Raw genomic sequence first — 22222 nt, 5'->3', positions numbered from 1 at the left:
ATATTTGTTTTTTCAAACAAACCGACGTTTCGGGCCCTTTACAGGTCCCATGGTCACGGTTGACTGGAAACGTTGATTTGTATGAAAAAACAAATATACGCGATTTGAATCCGGAAAAATAGTTTCATTTCCTATGTGTAACAATCGCGAAAACCTAAGAAATTGATAAATCATTTCTTGTTAAATAAAAATACGCGATGTTTATTTCGTAAAATTATGACAGCGACATCTATATGCTCCTTGACGACACTAACAGTTGACACTAGACTATAATTCCGAATTCACAAAGTGACAATCAAGACTAAGCTTGTTTTATTTATTTTTTTTTGTCAAAATGCTGAAAATTAATTGAAAACAAGTAATTATAATAGATTTTGTTATTACATACTTTTATTTTTTTAACAGTCAAAATTCTCTGAATGTAAATAACATTAAGTACTCGTATCGTTATACTACGGATAAGACGATTTAGGAACATCAAAAAAGAAAGAGATGGCATTATATACTTCATATAGCGTATATTTTTTCCTACTTTAACGGCCTCTGTGGCCGGTTAGTATGCCGAACCCATACTGAGGTCTCAGGTTCGATTACCGGGCCGAGAGAAATATTTGTACGACCTACATTTGTTTCTCTCGTGAGTTTGGGCGCAATTTGTGGTTGTCTATGTGTGTGTCCATGGCACCAGTGACACAGGGTTTCCCTAGTGCGGGGCTATGTTGTTATTATTATTATTATTATGATTAGTGAGCAATAGACAATATTGGGAAATCATTCGTTGTGTCAATCACTTTAGCAATAATACATTACTTGGTTGACAGGTTTGTCAAAGTACGAATATGAATAATATTATAATAAGCTTAGTTTAGGCTTACATTGAAATAAGATTGTTTTTTGAAAGGTAGGCCCCAGTTTCCTTGACAACACTTTTGCGTTTGTTTTGTGTTCTGACACCGTTTGGACACGACTCACGTCATGGTACGATTCTGTCTTATTAAGGCGAAATGGTGTCGCGGTTACGTGGGTATTGAAGCGTGTGAGGTAGATGCGGAGAAAACATTTGCCTTTTAAATGCATTATCTCAGTGCAAAACAAGCTCATAGTACCCTGTCGCAATAATCAAAGAATACGGAAGATAAAATTTCATTTGCAATATCTGAAATAACAATCGATTTTACCGTAGATGGAATGTAGTAAAAAATTTAAAATTTGCAGAACTTTCTGTTTTTTTTTAATTGAAGTTTAGCCAAACGTGTTTTACGGCCCGTCGTTCACTACCGGTACCTCCTGTTTTCATTATGAATTAAAAAAATAAGTTAAATTCGTACATTTTAACGTCGAAACCCCGATATTCCGTGCGGTCACTTCACCTATAGGTCGCGACGCGTCATGTTTTTCGCCTATAGCATATTCATCTCTATTTTCCCATTATTAAGGTACAAAATGTGTTATGTAAATATGGAATCGAGCGTTGACGCGTCGACTGTGATCCGGCTACACTGTGATCCGGGCGCATGCGACGCGACGCTTCGCCTCTGCGCCAGTGTGAGTTAAGCCTAAGGCGAGGCGAAGTTATTTCAACGCGAGCCTAGATTTTACAAAGTGAGGTGTGTATGTGTCGGGGGGCTCGATTATCGCGTCCCTCAATCTGCGCACTCAAAATTACTATGAATAAAATAAGAACAGGTGGAAAAAACACCTCTGACACCGCTGGGCAATTTGCAGATTTCGCAGGTTCTCTGCTTATAGAGAAATATCTAATATACACTTCCGGACACATAATTCGAGCCACCACGCATTTTCAGTATTAAGCGCCCTAAGCTTAAACAATATATATTCTTTATTGTACAAAGAATATACACATGAAACAAGTTACAATGTTTGATTGATAAAAAAGTATTACGCAAATTTGAAACTAGTATACTAAACGTCTTTTCCATAAGTTCTTGTTGGGAATTTGGATTTGCAAAACCGGGGAAAACTTTTCTTCGATGATAACACTATTTTTGTATTCCAGCCGTTTACGACAAAAATGCGAGGTGGATTATGTGTCCGGGTGTACACTTAATTATTTAGAAAGTGAGATATTTTATTCCTATATAACTCTTTTTAAACTTTTATTTTGGTCTGTTTTCAGGATTTTGTATTGTTAGCGAATCGTGGCATTATTTTATTTTGTTAGAAAACTTACTGTTCGTCATTAAGAATTAGTTTTATCGAAATAAGAAATAAATCGATATTATCATCGTCGATTTCAACGGAACTCTGACAGGCGGCCGCCATTATGAAAAACATATTTCACGAGAAAGGACGTTATCTTGTTTTGTTTGGATTTATAGTGAAAAGATCTTACATAATACAATTTGTAAGAGTCACTGGAGTTTCATATCTATGTCTATTATGAAAAATGTACAGTACGATGAGATAAAGTCATCGAGTATATAACCAGAAATAGAGACGAAATGTTATTTAATTTGTTTGAAAACTATTCGGCCATATTACGATGACAACTGCGCTCCGATTGGCCAGCCCGAGTTCGAAACAATTGACGGGTGTCGTCAACGGGTGTCAACTGTTTCACTTAAAATCGACCAGTTAACTTGAGCTTTGCTATGATGGACGAAAATTGCAAAATTACATATTTAATATTTAATTACCGATGAAATTTGATTCCGTTTGTAATTAGATGTTTTGCTGTTTTTCCCCCACACCACCGAATAGAACAGCACGCCATTGTTAGAGACATTATCTTTATTACAATAAATACAGAATATTTTTGGAATATACGGAGACGTAGACACAGGTCAGTTGTTGACGCTGTACTATTTCAGCTTTCTAATTTGTAATTTCAATGCAAACGAGAGTTGATATTTATTAGTGATGTATCACTGATGAGTCACAAGGAATGTGTGGCCCTTATTTCGTCTCAGTTTCTGAATAAAGTATACATTCTATCATGTAAAACATTAGCACATTGTTTTGACAATACCCTTAAGTATATGGTGAATTTATATTTGATCGTAATTTAATAATAAATACCTAACCTATTTAATCTAGCAATACAGCTCAGCTCTGCTGCGGTGACACGCATTGTGCCTGAGCTTAAACATTATAAGGGAATCATTGACTTACAAATAAATGGACGACGGGTCTAATAGAAAAACCACGAAAAAAATGTCCCAAGTCAACCTATTTAAACGTAGTGACATGTAAAGGAATATGAAAAAGCTAAAACGTTGAATTTAAATTGTAATGTCATCGCAGTAGGTACTGTCTAATGTTGCTTGCTTCGCTGTCAGTCGAACAAACGAAGACTAAAGCGTGAATGACGCTCTGTATACGATTTTAACGCCCTATAAGTTCGGACACTTTTTAGCGCGGACCCGACGTCCATATAATTGTAAGTCAATGAAGGGAATATAGATTTTAAGACCTTCGTGGTTATTCACTAAATGATTATCAATATTATCAGGTTTCTTACCACGCTATGACTTCTTTTTATTTTCCCGACATTATAAGGGAAAACTTGGTTAAAACTGTTGACAAACTTGAATTAATCAATCAGCCTATTGCAGTCCACTGCTGGACATAAGCCTCCCCAAGTGTACGCCATAGTGCCTGATCACCCGTCCGCATCCAACCACTGCTCGCGACCTTTTTCAGATCGTCGTTCAATCTTGCAGTGGGACGTCCTAAATTACCTTTTCCGAGACGTGATCTCCACTCGAGAACCCGTCTACTCCATAGCTCATCGATTCTACGACAGATGTGGCCAGCCCACTGCCGCTTCAGCCTGCTACATTTCTGGACGATGTCCACAACTTTAGTCTTATATATATTATAAATACTTTGGCCGGACTTTGTCCCTTAACGAGAACGAGAGACCTTTCCATAGCTCGCTGAGGACGTGTAATCTGTGAGCCAGTTTCACCGTCATATTCCACGTCTCGGCTCCGTAAGTCAAGACTGGTAGGACGCATTGGTTGTAAACCCTGGTCTTCAGGCACTGCGGGAGTGGTGAGTAGTTTTTTATAATAATAATAATTATAATAATAATAACCGCCTCTCCCATTTAAAAATTCAAAATTAGTCTTTTAGGCATTGGGAGAGGCGAGAGATTAAAATAAACATAATAATAATAATAATAATAAATAATTTTTAATCCCAATTGTTTTGTCCGCAAATGGGTTAATTCCAGTAAGCCTTTCTAACAGCTTGAGGCGGTTGGATTTCTGTGGCGTGTCGCTTCCAGCACAAATGCAGAAGGCGGTCCTGCTCGATACGGCACGTATTGTTCGCCGATTCTTGGACCTGAGTCCCTGACCCCGGCCGACTGTGCCATTGCCGGGAAATACCGCCTCTCCCATTTAAAAATTCAAAATTAATCATTTAGGCCTTGGGAGAGGCGAGAGTTTAAAATAAATACGATAATAATAATAATAATCATTTATTTCAGGCATTTTGGCCCATATTAATTGAATACAGTAATTACATTTAATGATTAATTACAAGTTGGTGAATAATAAAAACATAAAGACAAAAATAAAAATAATTTAAAAAGAATCCAAAATTAAATATTCAAATTGAAAAATATAAAATAACTAGACTTACTTAACGAAGCGGGATGCACTGGCATGCAACCGCAACCACCTACACATCATATCCGAGTCCCAGCGCTCGGACAGTGCGCTCAGAATCCCATTAGTACTAGACCGTAGGCGCGACAGTAGTGAAGCGCTCCGTTTGCGTATTATAGCATAAAAGTCATCTATGTGAGCTTCTGCAAACATGGCGGAGGCGCTACAGAATCTCGGCATTTTCTCGGCAATTTTTATGGTACCAAGTTATTGCAATAACATATTTTAGAATAATACCTGCTGCTGCTGTTCATAAAACCTGCACTGCTTTTCGGATTCGTAAGATACGAATTGAACGTAATGTGCAAACGCTCAAGGTACGCAAGAAACAAAAGATTGTTGCAAGGCGCGAAAATTCCGTGTAGCCCACTCGGGGGATTGTTCGACCCACACCAGATTCCAGATTACTATAAATAGCAATCGTGGGGCCCATCGCTGACGATGACGGATTTATTGATCCTGCGTAGGGCATAAATCCACCGATGGATCCTGTTGATATGTGTGGTGGCTCCCGCACGTGTGTACTATACACGTTCGATCGCTTGATACGTACAGATTAGATATCGATTTAGTATGAGATAGAAACAGTGCGATCTTTCGATTTTTACCCTTTGTTTCTAAATAACAGGCAGTGCCAAGAAGTCTTTCATATAAATATAAAATACAAATGCATTCTATTTAGTTACGTAGCTCGATTAGGATGCTCGATTTTAATGTTAGTAAACTATAAAACCCACGTTAGTTCTGAATGTGTTCGCGTTATAACAAGACGTTAAGCTGCCCACTTTATAAACAGATCTGCTGCATAAACGTTAAGCACTTTACTTCCTTAGTCAAGTACCGCAGTAAAGTTGTCAAGTCATGACGTCTATAGATGAAGATATAAATGTCTCACAGATGGCGCTACTGCAAAATGTCGTTAAAAACAAAAAACAAGGATCTGTAACATGCACTTAGAAAAATTCGTAAGTATCACTAACTATTTCGTTCCGTGGCTTAGTTGCTATAACATCTGCTACGGTATGCTAGAAGATGTCGGTTCGAATCCGGCCGGATTGAAGGAATTTTTTCTGAGTGTTCGTACTTTGTATTAATAATTATAAAAGTTAAGTAATTTCTGACACATTTTAAAATTAAGCAAAAATATATTAATTACTTTGTAATTGTTGTGCTGACACCGGTTGTTGGAAGACGTTGGTTTGAATCCAGCCGGGTCGAAAGTATTTTTTCCATTTGCCGAAACGCATATGGCAGAGCTCGTCATAACGAATCATGTGATCCCAAACACTACATAGCTGCTGTATACTGCTGAAGAATTCCTCTCATCCATCTACCATCATCAGATCTAAGTCACCATAATAAATGATAATCATTGGAATTACGTCCATGTGTCATGTTTTTATTGAAATCGTTAACAGAAAGTGGGTGAAATTCAATTAACCGGGTTCATCTTCTAATTTCCCATTCTTAGAGGACGAATATTTTCTTTATATATGAAAGGGACCATTACTGTGGTACCCCCTTTCCGACTAAAAAAGAATCATCGAAATTGGTTTACAAAAGTCGATATAATCGCACCTTTCTGCAGGAGATAAAAAGGTAATGCATAAACGCTATCATTTAAAAGATTTTCCCAACATACTCAATTAGTTTTTAGCAAATTATATACACCGGCAATAAAATAAATTAAATAATAATTTGCAATTAGGCCGGCAAAAACAAAAGAGCATCAAGCACGATCCCCAAAATGTTTAATTATGACGCGGGATCAGAACCAGTGCAGTGCTCACGCAATCAAATCTCGGTTTTTATACCTCCTTATTTCGGTTCCACGGCCAAAGACAGATATTTTATGCTTATCTCCTTTGAAGTCGGCCACTTTTTGCGAATGATAATTTTGATGGGGCTCGCCCACTGATTATGTTGGGATGGTTATTTCGTTTTTTCACAGACTACCAATAGTCTTAAAATAAATTCAGAGCGCATAATTTACAATGACGACATTTGGTCTTCGAAGTGAACCATATTATAAATGCGAAAGTAACTTTGTTACATTTCACACATGAACCGCTGATCTAACATTGATGAAAATTCGTCTATAGACAGATGGCACATAGAACACTTTTTGTCACAAAATAAATCTTAATATTCTTAAAATAAATTCAACGCGTATAATTTACAATGACGACATTTGGTCTTCGAAGTGAACCATATTATAAATGCGAAAGTAACTTTGTTACGTTTCACACATAAACCACTGAATTAACATTGAAGAATATCGGTCTATAGATAAATGGGATATAAAAGAAGGACACAGGCTACTTTTTGTCACAAAAATAAATATTAATACTCTTACAATAAATTCAGCGTGCATAATTTACAATGACGACATTTGGTCTTCGAAGTGAACTATATTATAAATGCAAAAGTAACTTTGTTACGTTTTACACATAAACCGCAGACCTGACATTGATGAATTTTGGTCTTTAGAGAGATGTGATATAGAAGAAGGATATAGGCTACTTTTTGTCACAAAATAAATCCTAATATTCTTAAAATAAATTCAGAGCGCTTAATTTAAAGTGACGACATTTGGTCTTCGAAGTGAACCATATTATAAATGCGAAAGCAACTTTGTTACATTTCACACATAAGCCGCTGTCCTAACATTGATGAAAATTGGTCTATAGACAGATGGCACATAGAACACTTTTTGTCAGAAAATAAATCTTAATACTCTCTAAATAAATTCAGCGCGTATAATTTGCAATGACGACATTTGGTCTTCTAAGTGAACTATATTACACTCGTAAATGTGAAAGTAACTTTGTTACATTTCACACACAAACCGCTGACCTAACATTGATGAAAATTTGTCTATAGACAGATGGCACATAGAACACTTTTTGTCACAAAATAAATCTTCATACTCTTAAAATAAATTCAACGCGTATAATTTACAATGACGACATTTGGTCTTCTAAGTGAACTATATTATACTCGTAAATGTGAAAGTAACTTTGTTACATTTCACACTTAAACCGCTGACCTAACATTGATGAAAATTGGTCTATAGATAAATGGGATATAGAAGAAGGACACAGAATACTTTCTGTCACAAAATGAATCTTAATACTCTCTAAATAAATTCAGCGCGTATAATTTACAATGACGACATTTGGTCTTCTAAGTGAACTATATTATAAATGCGAAATTAACTTTGTTATGATCACACATAAACCACTGAATTAACATTGAAGAATATCGGTCTATAGATAAATGGGATATAGAAGAATGACACAGGCTACTTTTTGTCACAAAATCTTAAGGAGGTTGAAATAGGGGATGAAAATGTATGTATGGAGAACCAATAATTTCTCAGACGTAACGTAGACGTACGCAGACGTAATCGTGGTCACCAGTTAGTCTATACATAAAGGCGCGGTAGTAAGGACCTTTATGGTTTCTTTAGTGGCTAAAAGATAATTATTCTGTTTTGGTCACAGGGTAACCAGTCGCGATTAAGCCCTTTCTGTAAATTTAAGCACATCAAGACTGCTACTGCCTTCAATAAAACAAATCGACCCCTCCTACGTAAAGTATCGTATGTCCAAATTGCCAAGTTTACAGGGGAGCGTTTTGAAGTTCTGAATTTCCGAATGAATAAAAAGTTCTGAATGAAAGGCCATAGATCATCTAATCGATATCTAGGATTTTATAATACTCTATGTGAGTAACGAGATTGCTGAATAAAACTGAGAAATACCAAAGTCAAGTATTGTGCTCATTTCCGTGAATTGAGAACTTTAAAACGCTCCCCTGTAAACTTGGCAATGTCGACATACGATACTTTACGTAGGAGGCGTCGAAATGCTAATCTCGATTAGACGCTAATGTCTTCTGTCGTTAAAAACAGTTAACCGCTGTATTTAATCATTCATCAACCTGTTAGACGTTCTAAGCAGAGTGTCACAGTCGTTTTCCTATAGTTATGAAAAGATTGTAAACCGCTAATGTGCCGTGACCAGCATCACGGCAATAAAATAGGATGCTTCGGTCCACCAACATTTATTCATAGTTAAGTCAAAAGGAAAAGGCTGTAACAAGAAACGGTATATAAAAAAACAAGTACAACGCTGCAAAACACTCCCTAATTAAATACTAAAAACGTGAGACAGACTTATATTTAATGTTGGGTGATTTCAAATCGTTTTGTCTTAGTCAAGCTTCGTGAAATTACAGGCATATGGGACTTGTCAACTTATGTCTCAGGGTGACCTACGCAGTGGCAGTGCATCTCAGATCTTTGCGATTTAAATCTCTGAGTGGCACTGCAACTGTTATAGACAGGCCTAGCTGTAAGCATCACGCTTGTCACTTGATTATACAAAAAAAAGCAGAGTCGCCATTTTGTATACATCTTTGGTTAAGTAGTACTTTGATCTAGTTATGTTTTTTTACCTAAAGAGTTTAAAAAACTCATAGGTACTTGGTACAGACTTATCAATTATGAAACAAGCTTTCTCATGATAGGCAAAAACCATCGTCAGAAAGTTATTTATTTCCCATAAATTAAGGAAATAAATACTTGTTAATTGTAATTGTAATAATCATAATAATAGCTTCTATAAACAGTCAAGTTTATTCAATATTTTTTTTAGTAGCTAGAGAGCTGCTTGTGAAAGAATTTGTCCAGGGTAGTACTGCCATCTTACCTATTTCTGCCGCCAAGCAGTAATGTAAGCATTACTGTGTCCGGGTAATGGTGCTGGTGAAATGGCAGGCACATGAGACTTGTTACCTTATGTCACTTGTACAACTACAGCAATTACAAAATCTACATTTATAATCTGTGCAGGCATGATTGCAAAGTTACATTGATGAAATGGCTTGTAACAATGGACTATGACACTAGTGAAAATTTAATAAAAGTCACTAAATAAATGTAATTATTTTAAATATTATAATATATATTATTCAGAACTCGCACACACGCTTACATACACACACACTCACACACACACTGACACACACACACACACACACACACACACACACACACGAACAATCTTCATATCTTTCTTTTTAGATTATATACATACCTTTTTGAAAACGAAATAAATACATTGTAACGGGGTGGGAGCCTGGAGATTTGTAACACAGGTCTAGTTACCTTGTACGAACTCCAGACTCTCGCTTAAGGTCTTAAGGTAGATAACTTTAGTCATTATTAAGTCTTGTTTAACATATAATTATAATGTACAATCTTCCTTATGTGAGAGTGAATAAATAAATATCTTAATCTTAATCTTACTGTCTCAGTGTCACGAGCGCAGTGGTAATAGATCTTTGCAATTTAAGTCACCAGACAGAGGTTTATATCTTATTTAGCAATTAGACTGAATAGATTCTGATTATTATTGTTCCCTTAGGTAAAACATGTGATCAATTGAAACGCGATAGTGTGGAAGCTACTATGCTGTTTCCTATTATATATTCACGAAATTAACGAAATGGCAGTAAGATAAGACAAATGCAAGCAAAATGACAAATCTAGTTTATTCGCCTCGGCAATTGCAAAATTTATGTGCATATATGAGTACCTACCTTATTAACGGGAGTTTCTCCTGCAACTTTTTAAGTAAATATCAACTTCGCAAAGCAATTGATGTCGCTACGGCTGTAATTGCGTCTTTCGCTATTGCACAGTCTCTATTTAAGCTGTCTGTCAAAATAAGGAGCTATTTTGACAACTGCGACCTCATGGACCACTATCCCTGGAGTTTATACAGTAGAACAATAATTAATAATAATTATAACTTACCAAGCTTTGTTATATAACTTAATTAAAAAAAAGAACCTACGGAATTGTTAAAGAAAAAACGTATCACGTAACCGATGCCTGACACCTAGGCTTGCAACTATTAATTATGAAGGTAAAAAAGCTCTCGGTCTGTAATTACTATCGGAACAATTTGCTAATGTTTGTTATTATCTCGGACATCTCACTTATGGTCGGAGATAAATTTCGGGGAAAAAAAAATATTTTCCAGACAGATAGCAAAAAGTTAAATAATAATATATGTAATTAAAAGATGTAGTACTTACTGTAAACGCTGTTGCCGTCTGTCGTGCCGTTGACAGTGCCATCGGGCATGAGTTGAAGATAACGATTCTTGAGGAACATTTGTATGGTGCGCGACGTGCCAGTTATGTGGCTGAGGTTCGCAGAGCGCTGCGCGCGCGCCTCTGGTGCGGGGGCCGCGGCGCACGAGGCCAGCGCCAGCGCCGCGAGAAGCAGCCGCAGCGGGCGCGTGCGCGGAGGCATGGCGCGCCGCGCCCATGGCAGCCGCCCGGGCGCCGTCACTGCACAACCCCGCCTCGCATACCCCGCACTACAACCCTAGTACAGCCTTCACCAGTTCGACGTAGACAGTGCAACAAGCAGCAACAAACTTGGCGCCCGGCGTGGGACTCTTTAACTAATACAATTGTAATCACATCGCAACATTCGGCGATCCAATATACACATTACGTACATGTTTGAGGAATCAGTATTGCACCATTTCGTGTGGATTTGCAACACCACCGGTCCGGGTCGGTTTACGTGAAGCCGCAAACGAGTCGGGGCTTGCGGACGCGTTCACACGATCTGTAACAAATAATGGTTTAGTGTTAATAATAGATTCACGACACAATAATGTGGTAACCACAACGACGCCAATTGTCTGTCGGCGAGATAATTTTGCATTTTATTAGAAATTACTATATAATAATAATAATAATCATTTATTTCGGAACTGGGTCCATAGATTGTTAGTTAAAATTACAAAATGCTTAATTCTAAGGGTTAGTTACACAATACAAAAATACAAAAAACAAAATAAAAAAGAAACAAAATAAAACTATGCGACTCATGGTATGCTATGAAGTCGCATCCAGTGAGCGAACATCGGCGAGTCCCAGCGTGCAGACAACGCGCTCAGGATGCGGTTGGGGCTGCCGCGCAAGCGGTTTAGCATCGAGGCACACCTCTTGCGCATAATGGCTGCAAAACCGTCTGTATGCGACTCCACAAACATCCCCGAGGCGCTACAATAGCGCGGCAGCCCCAGCAACACCCGGAACGCGTTGTTGTATTGCACGCGCAGGCCGTTGTATGTCCTCTACTATACACTTTGCAACACGTTTATTTATTAACAGTAGGGTTTTTGTTCTCGTCTGAAAAATTTCGAGAATTTCGACAATTTTTCAGCGTAGTTTCCAGTCTTCGGAATATTGAAACTTTTGATATTACAGTTACTTAATTAGTAGGATGCGTGGCAGCGGTAACAGCCTTCTGAACACCATATCGGAGGATGTAACGTGTCCGATATTGTGCCATTGGACCAGAATTCATGTCACCAAGAAGGGGTGGTGACATGAATTCTAATTCCGCATACCTTCCGCATACATTGTTAATTTCTATTATTTATTTTTAAGTATTTCTATTTTAATTTTTTTATTAAGTCTAATATACTAACATAGTCCTAAGTTTTTGATTGTTACTAACAAGGTGGATCAATGATCTTATATTATTATTATTAAAAAGTACTGAATTATAAAAATTATAGAGTCGGGGTTAGTATAGGTAATGGATCGAGATTGAAGGACGGTTGTAATAAAATCAATATTTCTAACTTTAAACGACCTTTGTTTCTTAAGAACTATAAAAAAGGAAAATATTACTTTAGTAACATTGACTTACAAATAAATTGTAAGTCAATGTTTAGTAAATAATTTTTAGTTTAATGAATGATGATTGTAATGAATGGATGAAACTTAATTAAGATATCAAGCTTTAACTGCTTAAAGGCCTAGTCTATAAGTATGGAAACGTACTTTTGAAGTAGTCTTGGAACTTTCGTTTTTCCCGGTATTTTCCGGGACGCGCAACGCAGCGGAACAGACCCTGTACTCTCGTTCTCAAATAAGTAATACACGACCGAATCAAAAGCTAATATCACGTATGAAGCTTCATTCACATCATGCGTGTTTTAATTTGGTCAGGAACTGATACGAATCGGATGTAATGCGCAAACCCTCTTAATTAACAGGTCAATTGTTTTATTATTCGAGAAACATTATATCAAATATCAATATTGGCAAATAAACACCTAAAAATCAAACCCTAGAATTAATTAAAATAATAAGCAATTACGCAAAATGTTTATACCTCGGATGTCCTTCGAACAAACAGAGCTGTAGGTCATATTTTAATATATTACTTTGGGACATAGCGGACAAAATGGAATAACACATCAATACCCGTTATCCATGTTATTTTCATTATCTTCATTAATGCCCTCACCACTTGATGCTTAGTTCACATGCTGCAAGCTACTAGTTACTGCATTACTGGCAGTTTTCGTATTGTTTTTATTTTTAACTAGGGGAGTAGATTTATTCAATAAGTCACTCCACATTAGAAAATCGCGCCCTTGGCATCGATTTGCTTCGTATCTGGTAATTATAGCACGTTAATCAATCGGTCGTTGGTGTGCGCGAAATGAAACGAGAAACTCCCCATTCATGTATAAATTAAGTGTGTAGAGACAAGGCAAGCTGCCACTAGCACGTGAGCTGCTCGCGCCTTGTAAATAGGCATTAAGACAGGTTGTTTTACAATAAAACTTGAAATTTGCGCCATTTCCCCGCCTGATTCTAATGTTTCAAGTCCATGTTTGTTTAATAATATGATTTTAAAAGGCTTTTTAAGTCTTGTAGACTCGTGGACAAAAACGTGAATGTATAAAATAAGACAAACAACCACAGATGGGCAGTGGGTTAAGACAAAATTAACCCGCCCGTGTATGCACCGGGCTTAAACCTATTTCTGTCCAAAATCATGGGCGGAAACGGCGAATATGGAATTTGGTAATGCTATATTTATTACAAATTTCAATGCAAAAAATCTATTTAAGACGAAAAAGAGGCAACTCCTTACAATATCTACCTGGCAATCCTGTGAATTCTCACTAAGGACGCACATTGCGATTCGACTTTTATGAAAATCGATTTAACTGTTTTTGTATCGATTTAGGTATTTTAGTGCAATTTTCGAATCGAGTCCAATAGAAAGGTAAATTGATCGTGTTGTAATAATATCATTAAATTAGAATAAAATTCGATTTACAGCAAATATTTAAGTATTTGTCCTTGGTTTCGGGAATTAATGGATTTTAACCCGATTTAAACCCGTCGTTGACAAAGCGCAGGGTTAAAACCCGAGCGCTTGGCTATCTCCACGTCCATGCAAACAACGCTTTGAGCTGATTGGTTCTCTCCCGATGTTTATGAATGTTGAATTTCCATCATCTAATGTGTTACTTTTCGAAATTCATAGATAAACACAGATTCCGTACGATAATCAAGTATACAAGCTTTCCGTTTTACTTGAAATCTAAATTTGAAATGCAACACCAATAGCGTTTTGGTTCTTATCGCAGAATTGTGGTCGTATAAGTGTCGTAGTATAGTAATCTATAACTACGTGGGAATTACAACCGTTTGTTTGAATTTACATTACATTTTCCGAAGAATGTGTATCCAATGTTGTAAATTGGTAGATGTCAAACAGGTCAAATTCTGTTTTTATCTGTGACTTTGAGAAACCAAACTTTTCGACTCCAAATCGTAACAATGACGTTTTAAATTCATATGAATAAAAAGCGACGGAGATATCCCGAAATACCGCATTAAATTAGAACTAATGTGATTGTAGAGTTTATAAAAATAAACAAGAATCAAACGTATTCTCAATGTCTTCTAAACTTTAAATGCAAAATGTTGTTTATCAACCGGATAGAGAGGTTATCTTGGGTTCTAACTAAATTGGGTGCATCTTATTGCAACAAAGCAAGCTCTGTACAAGTGACTTGAAATGAACTTGTAATTGTAACATTAAAATTAATAATAATAATAAATATTTATTTATTTCTCACTACAAAATACAAAACAGTACAAATCTTAGTAGGCACATTACAGTAGTACATTTTGGAGGCTGGTGCTTGATATGGGGTTTCTCACCTGTATATTAAAAGTGTCACCCGGACCTACCACTTTGAATAATGGCACGTAACATAACAACTAAGTAGGGGAAAAAAATAGACTGTTTCAAAACACCCAAGGGCTACCTTGCCCAAGATATTATTATTAGCATAACTATACAAAGAGCGAACGCTGCCAGCATCTTGGGTAACATGCCGCGCGGATTAATTTTTATTTATTTAATTGGAGTCTCTCTCTCTCTCTCTCTCTCTCTATCTATCTATCTATCTATCTGTCTATCTATCTATCTATCTATGTGTGTGTGTGTGTTGTTTGTACTTTATGTACTACATTAACAACTTACTTTTAATAATAAATTACTCCAAATTGTTAGCCATATTCATTAACTTGCTGAATGTTATTTGCGTGTTATGCGCGGTTGTTATTGAGCTACAAATTTATTTGTTATTGTTTTGTTATTACAAAATTAAAACAGTTATGGCGTGTTAGATCCTGTAATAATTTTGTAAGTGAGGAGTGACATTAAGTCCACATTTTGGAATTTAGATGATTTACAAACAATCCTTTTCAATGACAAAAATCAGCAATTTGAACAGGCATACCTATCGTCGTTTGTTTTTATTGAACATATTTTATTTGACCTTTTAGATTGATTTTAAATGCCTCATTCAGAATCTCATTCTCTTTAAAACGCTTTGTAGTAAGAATTACTACATTATCCCTCACGTCATGAATTTAGAATAAATAGGGGCGGGCCATTATCATAGTAATGTCGGTTATAATAATTAATTTTGAAGACAATACAAAGAGCTTTTGACCTACATGTAAAACTCACCAACGTCAATTGTCACCGCCTCGTAAAAAATATGCCGGGAATTACAAATTACTCTATGATGTGTCATATGCCATGATGGTTCCTTAATTTTTTCTATCCTCCAAGCTTGACGAAGATATTGTTTCAGCTGACTATGATTAGTAGATAACCATTTTTTACAAGCAGAATGTTGACGAGGTTTTAATTAAAGCCGCAATTAATCAAGAACGCCTAGTCACAAATTACACATTACCTAAATAATGTACGATCTCAAATTTGTCTGTCAGTGATTGTTACTGTCTTTGTTTTAGTACTTATCTGTGATAAATTGTCTTTGTTTGTGACTGCACATGTATGCAGCGTGTGCATTATGACATTAAAGAGAGATAGCCTGTCAATCCTGACGCGGGTTGACAAGTTCGAATAGGGCAGGCAATAATTACTTCGCAGTTGGTATTACGTCATAAGCAACTGCTGCAGGAGTAATTCCGCTTTATTAGTTTATGCGCGTCAAAACTTGGCTACTTATGAGCGACGTACGGGCGGAGGCCGAGTGTTGCGAAACGCGGGAACACTAAAATCCGTTGCCCACCGTACCGAACTTGCAACTAGAAATCCGCGGGTAATAGGTCCCCGATTCTACGAACATCTACCCACAGACCTGAAAAGTGTTAGAAACGATGAAACGTTTTGTACCCGACTAAAAATCCTTTTATTGGATATTGAATTGTACAGTGTCGATGAGTTTCTTTTGAAACAATTTTAATTTTATTTTATTCGACAAGCAGTAGTTATACTACTTTATTTTATATTCATTATTATTATTATTATTATTTTGTTACTGACGATCATAGTTATCCCTTGACATTGTATTTCCAATTGTAATATTGTGACATTGATAACATGAAATAAACGATTCTATTCTATTCTATTCTATTCTATTCTATTCTATTCTATTCTATTCTATTCTATTCTATTCTATTCTATTCTATTTTTTTTTTATTAAACTGCAGCTTTCTTTTTTAGCAAATTCAAAGTAAAATAATCTTTATTTCATAGGTAATCAAATTCTATATTGATTAAACTCTACTATTCATTCGTAAGGAAAATTTCCCTTGAGAAGAATGAGGAGAAACTTTAGGGGTTGTCATTTATAAATAAACATTTAAACAACCTCGAATGGCTAGGGTTAATTTCGCATTGAAACAGTGAAAATGTTGAATCAATCACTTTAGAAAAAATATATATAGTAAGACTTAGGATGTAAGCTGATTACTATACAGTGTGAAAACACGATTTGTAAAAATTTTCACAACTTACTTCGAAATTTTACAAGAAATACATTGTATTCAATGCGTAACTGAACTAAAAACACGTATAGTATACGGTATACACTTTTCAAATGGCTTCAATTACGTTTGTAAAAAAAAATAGTTCTGAAATAAAGCCAGTGTCCCTGCGCTCGACCCAAGCAATATGAACCGTATCAATACGGGAAAAATTTAATTCGTGCTGAAGTAGAGTCGACTCATAATTATACACAATTTCATTAAATTTTTATTAAATTGTTATTCAATTATTTTTTGTGAAATTACTCCACTAGTTTGTTATAATTATTAGTACAAACGGTTGGATTCGAACCGACGTCTTCTTGCATACCGTGGCAGACGCTATACCAACTAAGCCACGGAACGAACCAACGGACCTCACGAATTTTTCTATGTGTCGTGTCTTTGTATTTGGTTTTTCAACGACTTTTTAGTCGTAACGCCATCTATGAGAAATCTATGAAAGATTTATCACCCAGTTAGTACCTTTACAGCTACCAGTCCTGGCGAGAGATGTCGCTATTCACTGTATTCATTAAATTTTTATTGAATTGATATTCAATTATTATTTGTGAAATTACTCCACTAGTTTGTTATAATTATTAATACAAAGATCGAACACTCAGAAAAATCGGATCTTTGTATTAATAATTATAACACTATTTCATTTACAAAATTTATTTCATATACTTATTATAAATAGTGGCACTTCTCGTTACACTTCTTTGGCAAGCTGGATGACATCCTTAAACCAGACAAGGTTCCGCAGCGTCTGAATACCCGCTTGTTGAATGAATGTGTTCTACCCGTCATGACGTACGGTGCCGGGGCATGGACGCTCACGCAGGAGACTGTTCTCGGATCAAGGAACTCAAATGGAGTTGGGCGAGGCACACAGCAAGGCAAGGTGATAGCAAGAAGTACTCGTAGTAGAAGTGTCAACGGATACGGTTAGCACCGTGGTTGGACACAAACTCCGGGAGGTCAATACCCAGCAGTGGGTGACGTCAGACTGTGGATAATGATGGTGACCGTAAATCGAGACATCTAGAGCTACACGGCTCACTACCATGGATTGAAGGCATTCAAGTAAGCTGAAGCTGCATAAAATAACAATTGGTGTTAATTTTTTGTTTTACTATAGTTTTAAACCTTTTAAATGGCAATATTTTGAATGTATGATCTCGTATGGAAAATAAATTCTGTTCGCAATTTCACAGTTTTCATTGTAAGCACTGCAAGAGCAAACAAAAACACCTTGGTAGAAAATCTTAACGCATAGTTAATCCTCATGGTCACGACTCTACTTTATCACCGTTTATCACGCACTTCGTCATTATCATCGACCCACTACTGTTTACGGAGTCTCTAAAGAAATGTAACGTCCTTATATCGTCGGCTAAATAGGAAACCTCCTAACCTCGATTAATGTGAATTTTTGAGTAAGCACTAAGAAGAAATAATTATAAAACGATCTATGATTATACTTCTATTTTATAACTGAAAGATGATGTTCAATTTATATTTTAAGCCTTAATTGCCCGATGTTACGCTTGAAAAGTAAAGAAGGAATTTCGTCCAGAAACCGAGATTTAGTCGATGATATATCTTATGATGATATATCTTACCTAAACAATGTTTAAAAAGCAATCACAACGTTTAAAAATGCAACTCTTTTGCTGTAGAATACAGTTTGTTTCATCTGACTGTCACTTGTTTTTACATTGTGCCGTCATTTTAGAAATTGGTTGTCTACATCACAATTGATTTAACTCGTGAAAATTTTCGAAGTGTGATTTTCTACGACTTGTATCGTAATTTAACAGCTCAGAGGAGCTTCGCTTCGGTTTGCAGAATTCAAACGCGGTCGTGTGAATCTCAGTGACGAATTTCGTGATGATCGCCCGTCCACTGCTGTGAACAACAAAAACTTCGATGCTGTGTGCCGTATGATCAAAACAGACAGGTATATGACATACCATGAGATTCGGGCATCTTTAGGTATAGGCATAAGTCAAATACAATCAATACTACACAAACATTTGGGTGTAAAAATCTGTCCCACACAATTTGACTGAGCCTCGAAAAACGGATCCCGTCTCTTGGTGCAATGCCATGCTTACCAGATTCAACGAAGCGGCGTCAAACTTGGTGTGGGACATAGTAGTAAGTGACGAAACATGAATTTATAGTTACGATCCCGAAACAAAGCAGTAATCGAGCGTTTGGGTCTTTGGAGATGAGCCGAAACCAACCAAAATGGCGCGCGTGCAAAGTGCCTCTAAGCGGATGATTGCTTCTTTTTTTTAATAAAACTGGACACATTGCTACTGTTGCTTTGGAGAATCGTAGTACCGTGAATAGTGATTGGTACACGACCATTTGTTTGCCGGAAGTCATTGACAAACTCCGTAAAAGTAACCATAAACGCCGTATCGTCTTGCACCACGATAATGCCAGTTCTCACACGGCCAGATAGACAAATGAATTTTTGAAGGTGAACAACGTTGACCTTATGAGCCAGACTTTCATTTATTTCCAAAAAGTAAGAATCAGTTACGCGGTTAACGATTTTCTCTCATCATTTGTCGAAGTGTATGAAAAATATATTTCAGAGATTGTCACGGAGGAGTGGCATAAATGTTTTCAAAATTGGTTCATTCGTAAGAAAAAGTGCATTAACGCTAACGGAGAATATTTTGAGAAAGCAATAAATTCTCGTCTGACCATTTATAGTAATTTTTTTGTTATTAATTCCGGAAACTTATAGTGCGCCATACGTAGTACAACACAATTAACTGTCGATTACGATTTTTTGATGTTACGAAGACAGACTGTCAAGACAATGGCAAGAGCTAAAACGACAGTCGTCTGACGATAAATAAATGGTCACGATAAAAATGTGACGACAGATAATCGCAACCAAACGTCTTGTTTTTTCAATTCAATTCTGTCGTGCAAACGACAGCGCGGCCGCCGTGAACCGATAAATTGTCGTCACGATCCAGTGGGAATAGTCCGACACGACAGCATTCAACGATATTATAAACATCCACGACACAGACATGACAGATAGTCGTGTTATGGGAACAGGCTAGACGCGACAGTCCTTTAACGATAAATAAAACGTTTCGACAAAATTGGAACGTGTCTTTAGTTTTCCTAAAAACAAACAATGACACATTCTTTCTTAAATGTTCAAATATAAAACGATACGCCATAAAATAAACATATACCTGATAGATAACGTTTATAATTAAACGCCAATGACCTCGTGACGTGGAACAAACGGAAATTTTCGCGTCTCAAAAAAAAAACTGGGCTCCGGCAATTAGAAACTAGAAGTGCCACTATTTTCAGATGGCATGTTTTAGTAAACATTTGGCAGCATTGGACGGTAACACTTTCAGAGAGGATACTTGTGAAAGAAACTCAGTTTGCTTTGATCTATTGATGCTTTCTATTTGCGTATATTTCCAGTACATGGGAGATTGGTTAGGCTAAATGAGCTTTGAATTCGCCAAATTTGGGTTCACGACGTTTACGTGACGTAGAGCTCCAGTGAATGAGTTCGTCGAAGTACTGCCACCTTACCTATTTTTGCCGCCAAGTAGTAATGTCAGCATTACTGTGTTCCGGTTTGGAAGGGTGAGGGTGACTGGTCAACTTATGTCTCAGTGTTAGTGCCTCTCAAATCTTTGTAATTTAAAGTTCTGAGTGGCACTGTGACTTTTATGGACAGACGTGTAGTGTACCATCAGGAAAAAAAAAATTAGGCGAATTGCTCAAAATAGCTTCACCAAACTAGTGAACACAATCTGACAATTACTAAATTATCTCAAGTGAGTTGGCAAATGAACTAGACTAATGTAAACATATTAGTAAAGAGATGTCGAGTCAATCACTCGGTGCTAAAAATACACGAAAAGTATTTTTAGAACGGACCGATGATGCACTCGTACGTAGTTTAGCGTTTAATTATAAAAATCTCGAAAGTAGAATGGTCTGCACAGACGAAGCATTTTTCTTATTAATATCAAAAGCTCAGCTCATTGAGTCGGCCGGCAGGCAGTCAGTGATCTACTGAGGAAGAGCGCGTGATCTAGACTCGAGAATAGTCCCTATGTCGATGGTAGGTGCGCGAGCGCAAAATATCGAGGCTAATTTTGGCCCGCGCAGACCGGAGTTATGCATTGTCCGATGTCACTACCGCCTCTAGTTTTGGGACTAACGAAGTATTGATAATTTCAATTGTTACTTGTTACGTGTTTTTGAAGATCTACGATATCTTCACTAGTGAAAATATGATGACCGTCGGTTATAGGTTTATATCTAGACCGAAAATAATCTGTTTTGATGTTATCAAACAGAAAGAAGGATGGAAGATAATTACACCTACAGCTTTGTGACTTCACAAAATTTGTATTTTTTTTCAATTTTGCTTTTTTTTCTTTATTTTTTTTTTACAAAATTACTTTATGTGTTTTTGTTCTATTTGGTTTTTCGTTTCTTTATTTTTCCACAAAATTTGTTCTTTTTGGTTTTTTTCTATTTTGTTTTTGTTTCTCTATATGTTTTTTCACAAAATTAGTTTTTTACTTTTTTCCCAATATTCGTTTTGTCGTCTTTTTCGAATTTCGTTTTTTGTTTCATTTTTTCACAAAGTTCGGGTAGCATAATATTAATGAATAAATATGGCTGTTTACAAGAATAACAGAAAATGACCAAAAAATTAAGTTGACGTAGTCTTCATTGAAGGCTCGTCTTAACTCTTGCAGTTTGTCTCAATTTATGTTACTTAAAGAAAATTTGATAAACGTGTACAAATGCTTATTTACAAAAGAACATTCCCTAGAGTCTCTTACTCAATCTTCTCAGGTGAATCTGCCTTTATCGAAGATTTTTTTCGAATTTTAGCTTGATAATTTTATTATAACTTTTTAAAAAGTACGTGGACTTACATCTTTTTCTAAGTTTTATTGAAATTGGTTACCGGTAAGTGCGCGAAACCGGATCATCCCCTAGTTTACCACCGTTAGAGGAGGAATATTTTCTTCAAATATAAATGGGACCAAGTTATCTCATAACATACACAAAATATTGCAATCGAACTGAGAACCTTCTTATTTGAAGTCGGTTAAAAACTAATGTCCACTTGCACTAAACCTAAGTGCGTTTTCAACCAAAGCCTGTATTAATAAGACACTTTTAACGCAATGTATTAAAAGTAGCTTTTGCATTGCAAGTATTCGTTAATTAGTTTAAGATCAATGCAAACTGGACATTAGATTGCCAAGGGTGTACGCGTGCTTGAAGCCACCGGGATTCAAAAAGGAAAATTACGGGCCCTATAGCCCAGAGTATAGCAATCCATGACATTGTCTGCCTTTATT

At 36.4% G+C, this 22222-nt stretch overlaps 1 protein-coding gene across 4 annotated transcripts in view; it reads right to left on the bottom strand.

The window, feature by feature from the left end:
- The window catches only part of LOC113239376 (fibroblast growth factor 20), a 297737-nt gene that overhangs the window by 223173 nt on the left and 52342 nt on the right, over positions 1–22222 (bottom strand). For all 4 annotated transcript variants that reach the window (XM_026476356.1, XM_026476359.1, XM_026476358.1 and 1 more), the window contains exon 3: positions 10746–11289. In XM_026476356.1, the coding sequence (XP_026332141.1) occupies positions 10746–10965 (220 nt within the window). In that variant the 5' untranslated portion in view covers positions 10966–11289. The remainder of the gene's footprint in view (positions 1–10745; positions 11290–22222) is intronic.

This window comes from Hyposmocoma kahamanoa, unplaced genomic scaffold (assembly GCF_003589595.1).
Source record: "Hyposmocoma kahamanoa isolate Upper Pololo Valley unplaced genomic scaffold, ASM358959v1 99879, whole genome shotgun sequence".
Classification (NCBI taxonomy): domain Eukaryota; kingdom Metazoa; phylum Arthropoda; class Insecta; order Lepidoptera; family Cosmopterigidae; genus Hyposmocoma; species Hyposmocoma kahamanoa.
This window is presented reverse-complemented; position numbering and strand designations above follow the sequence as displayed.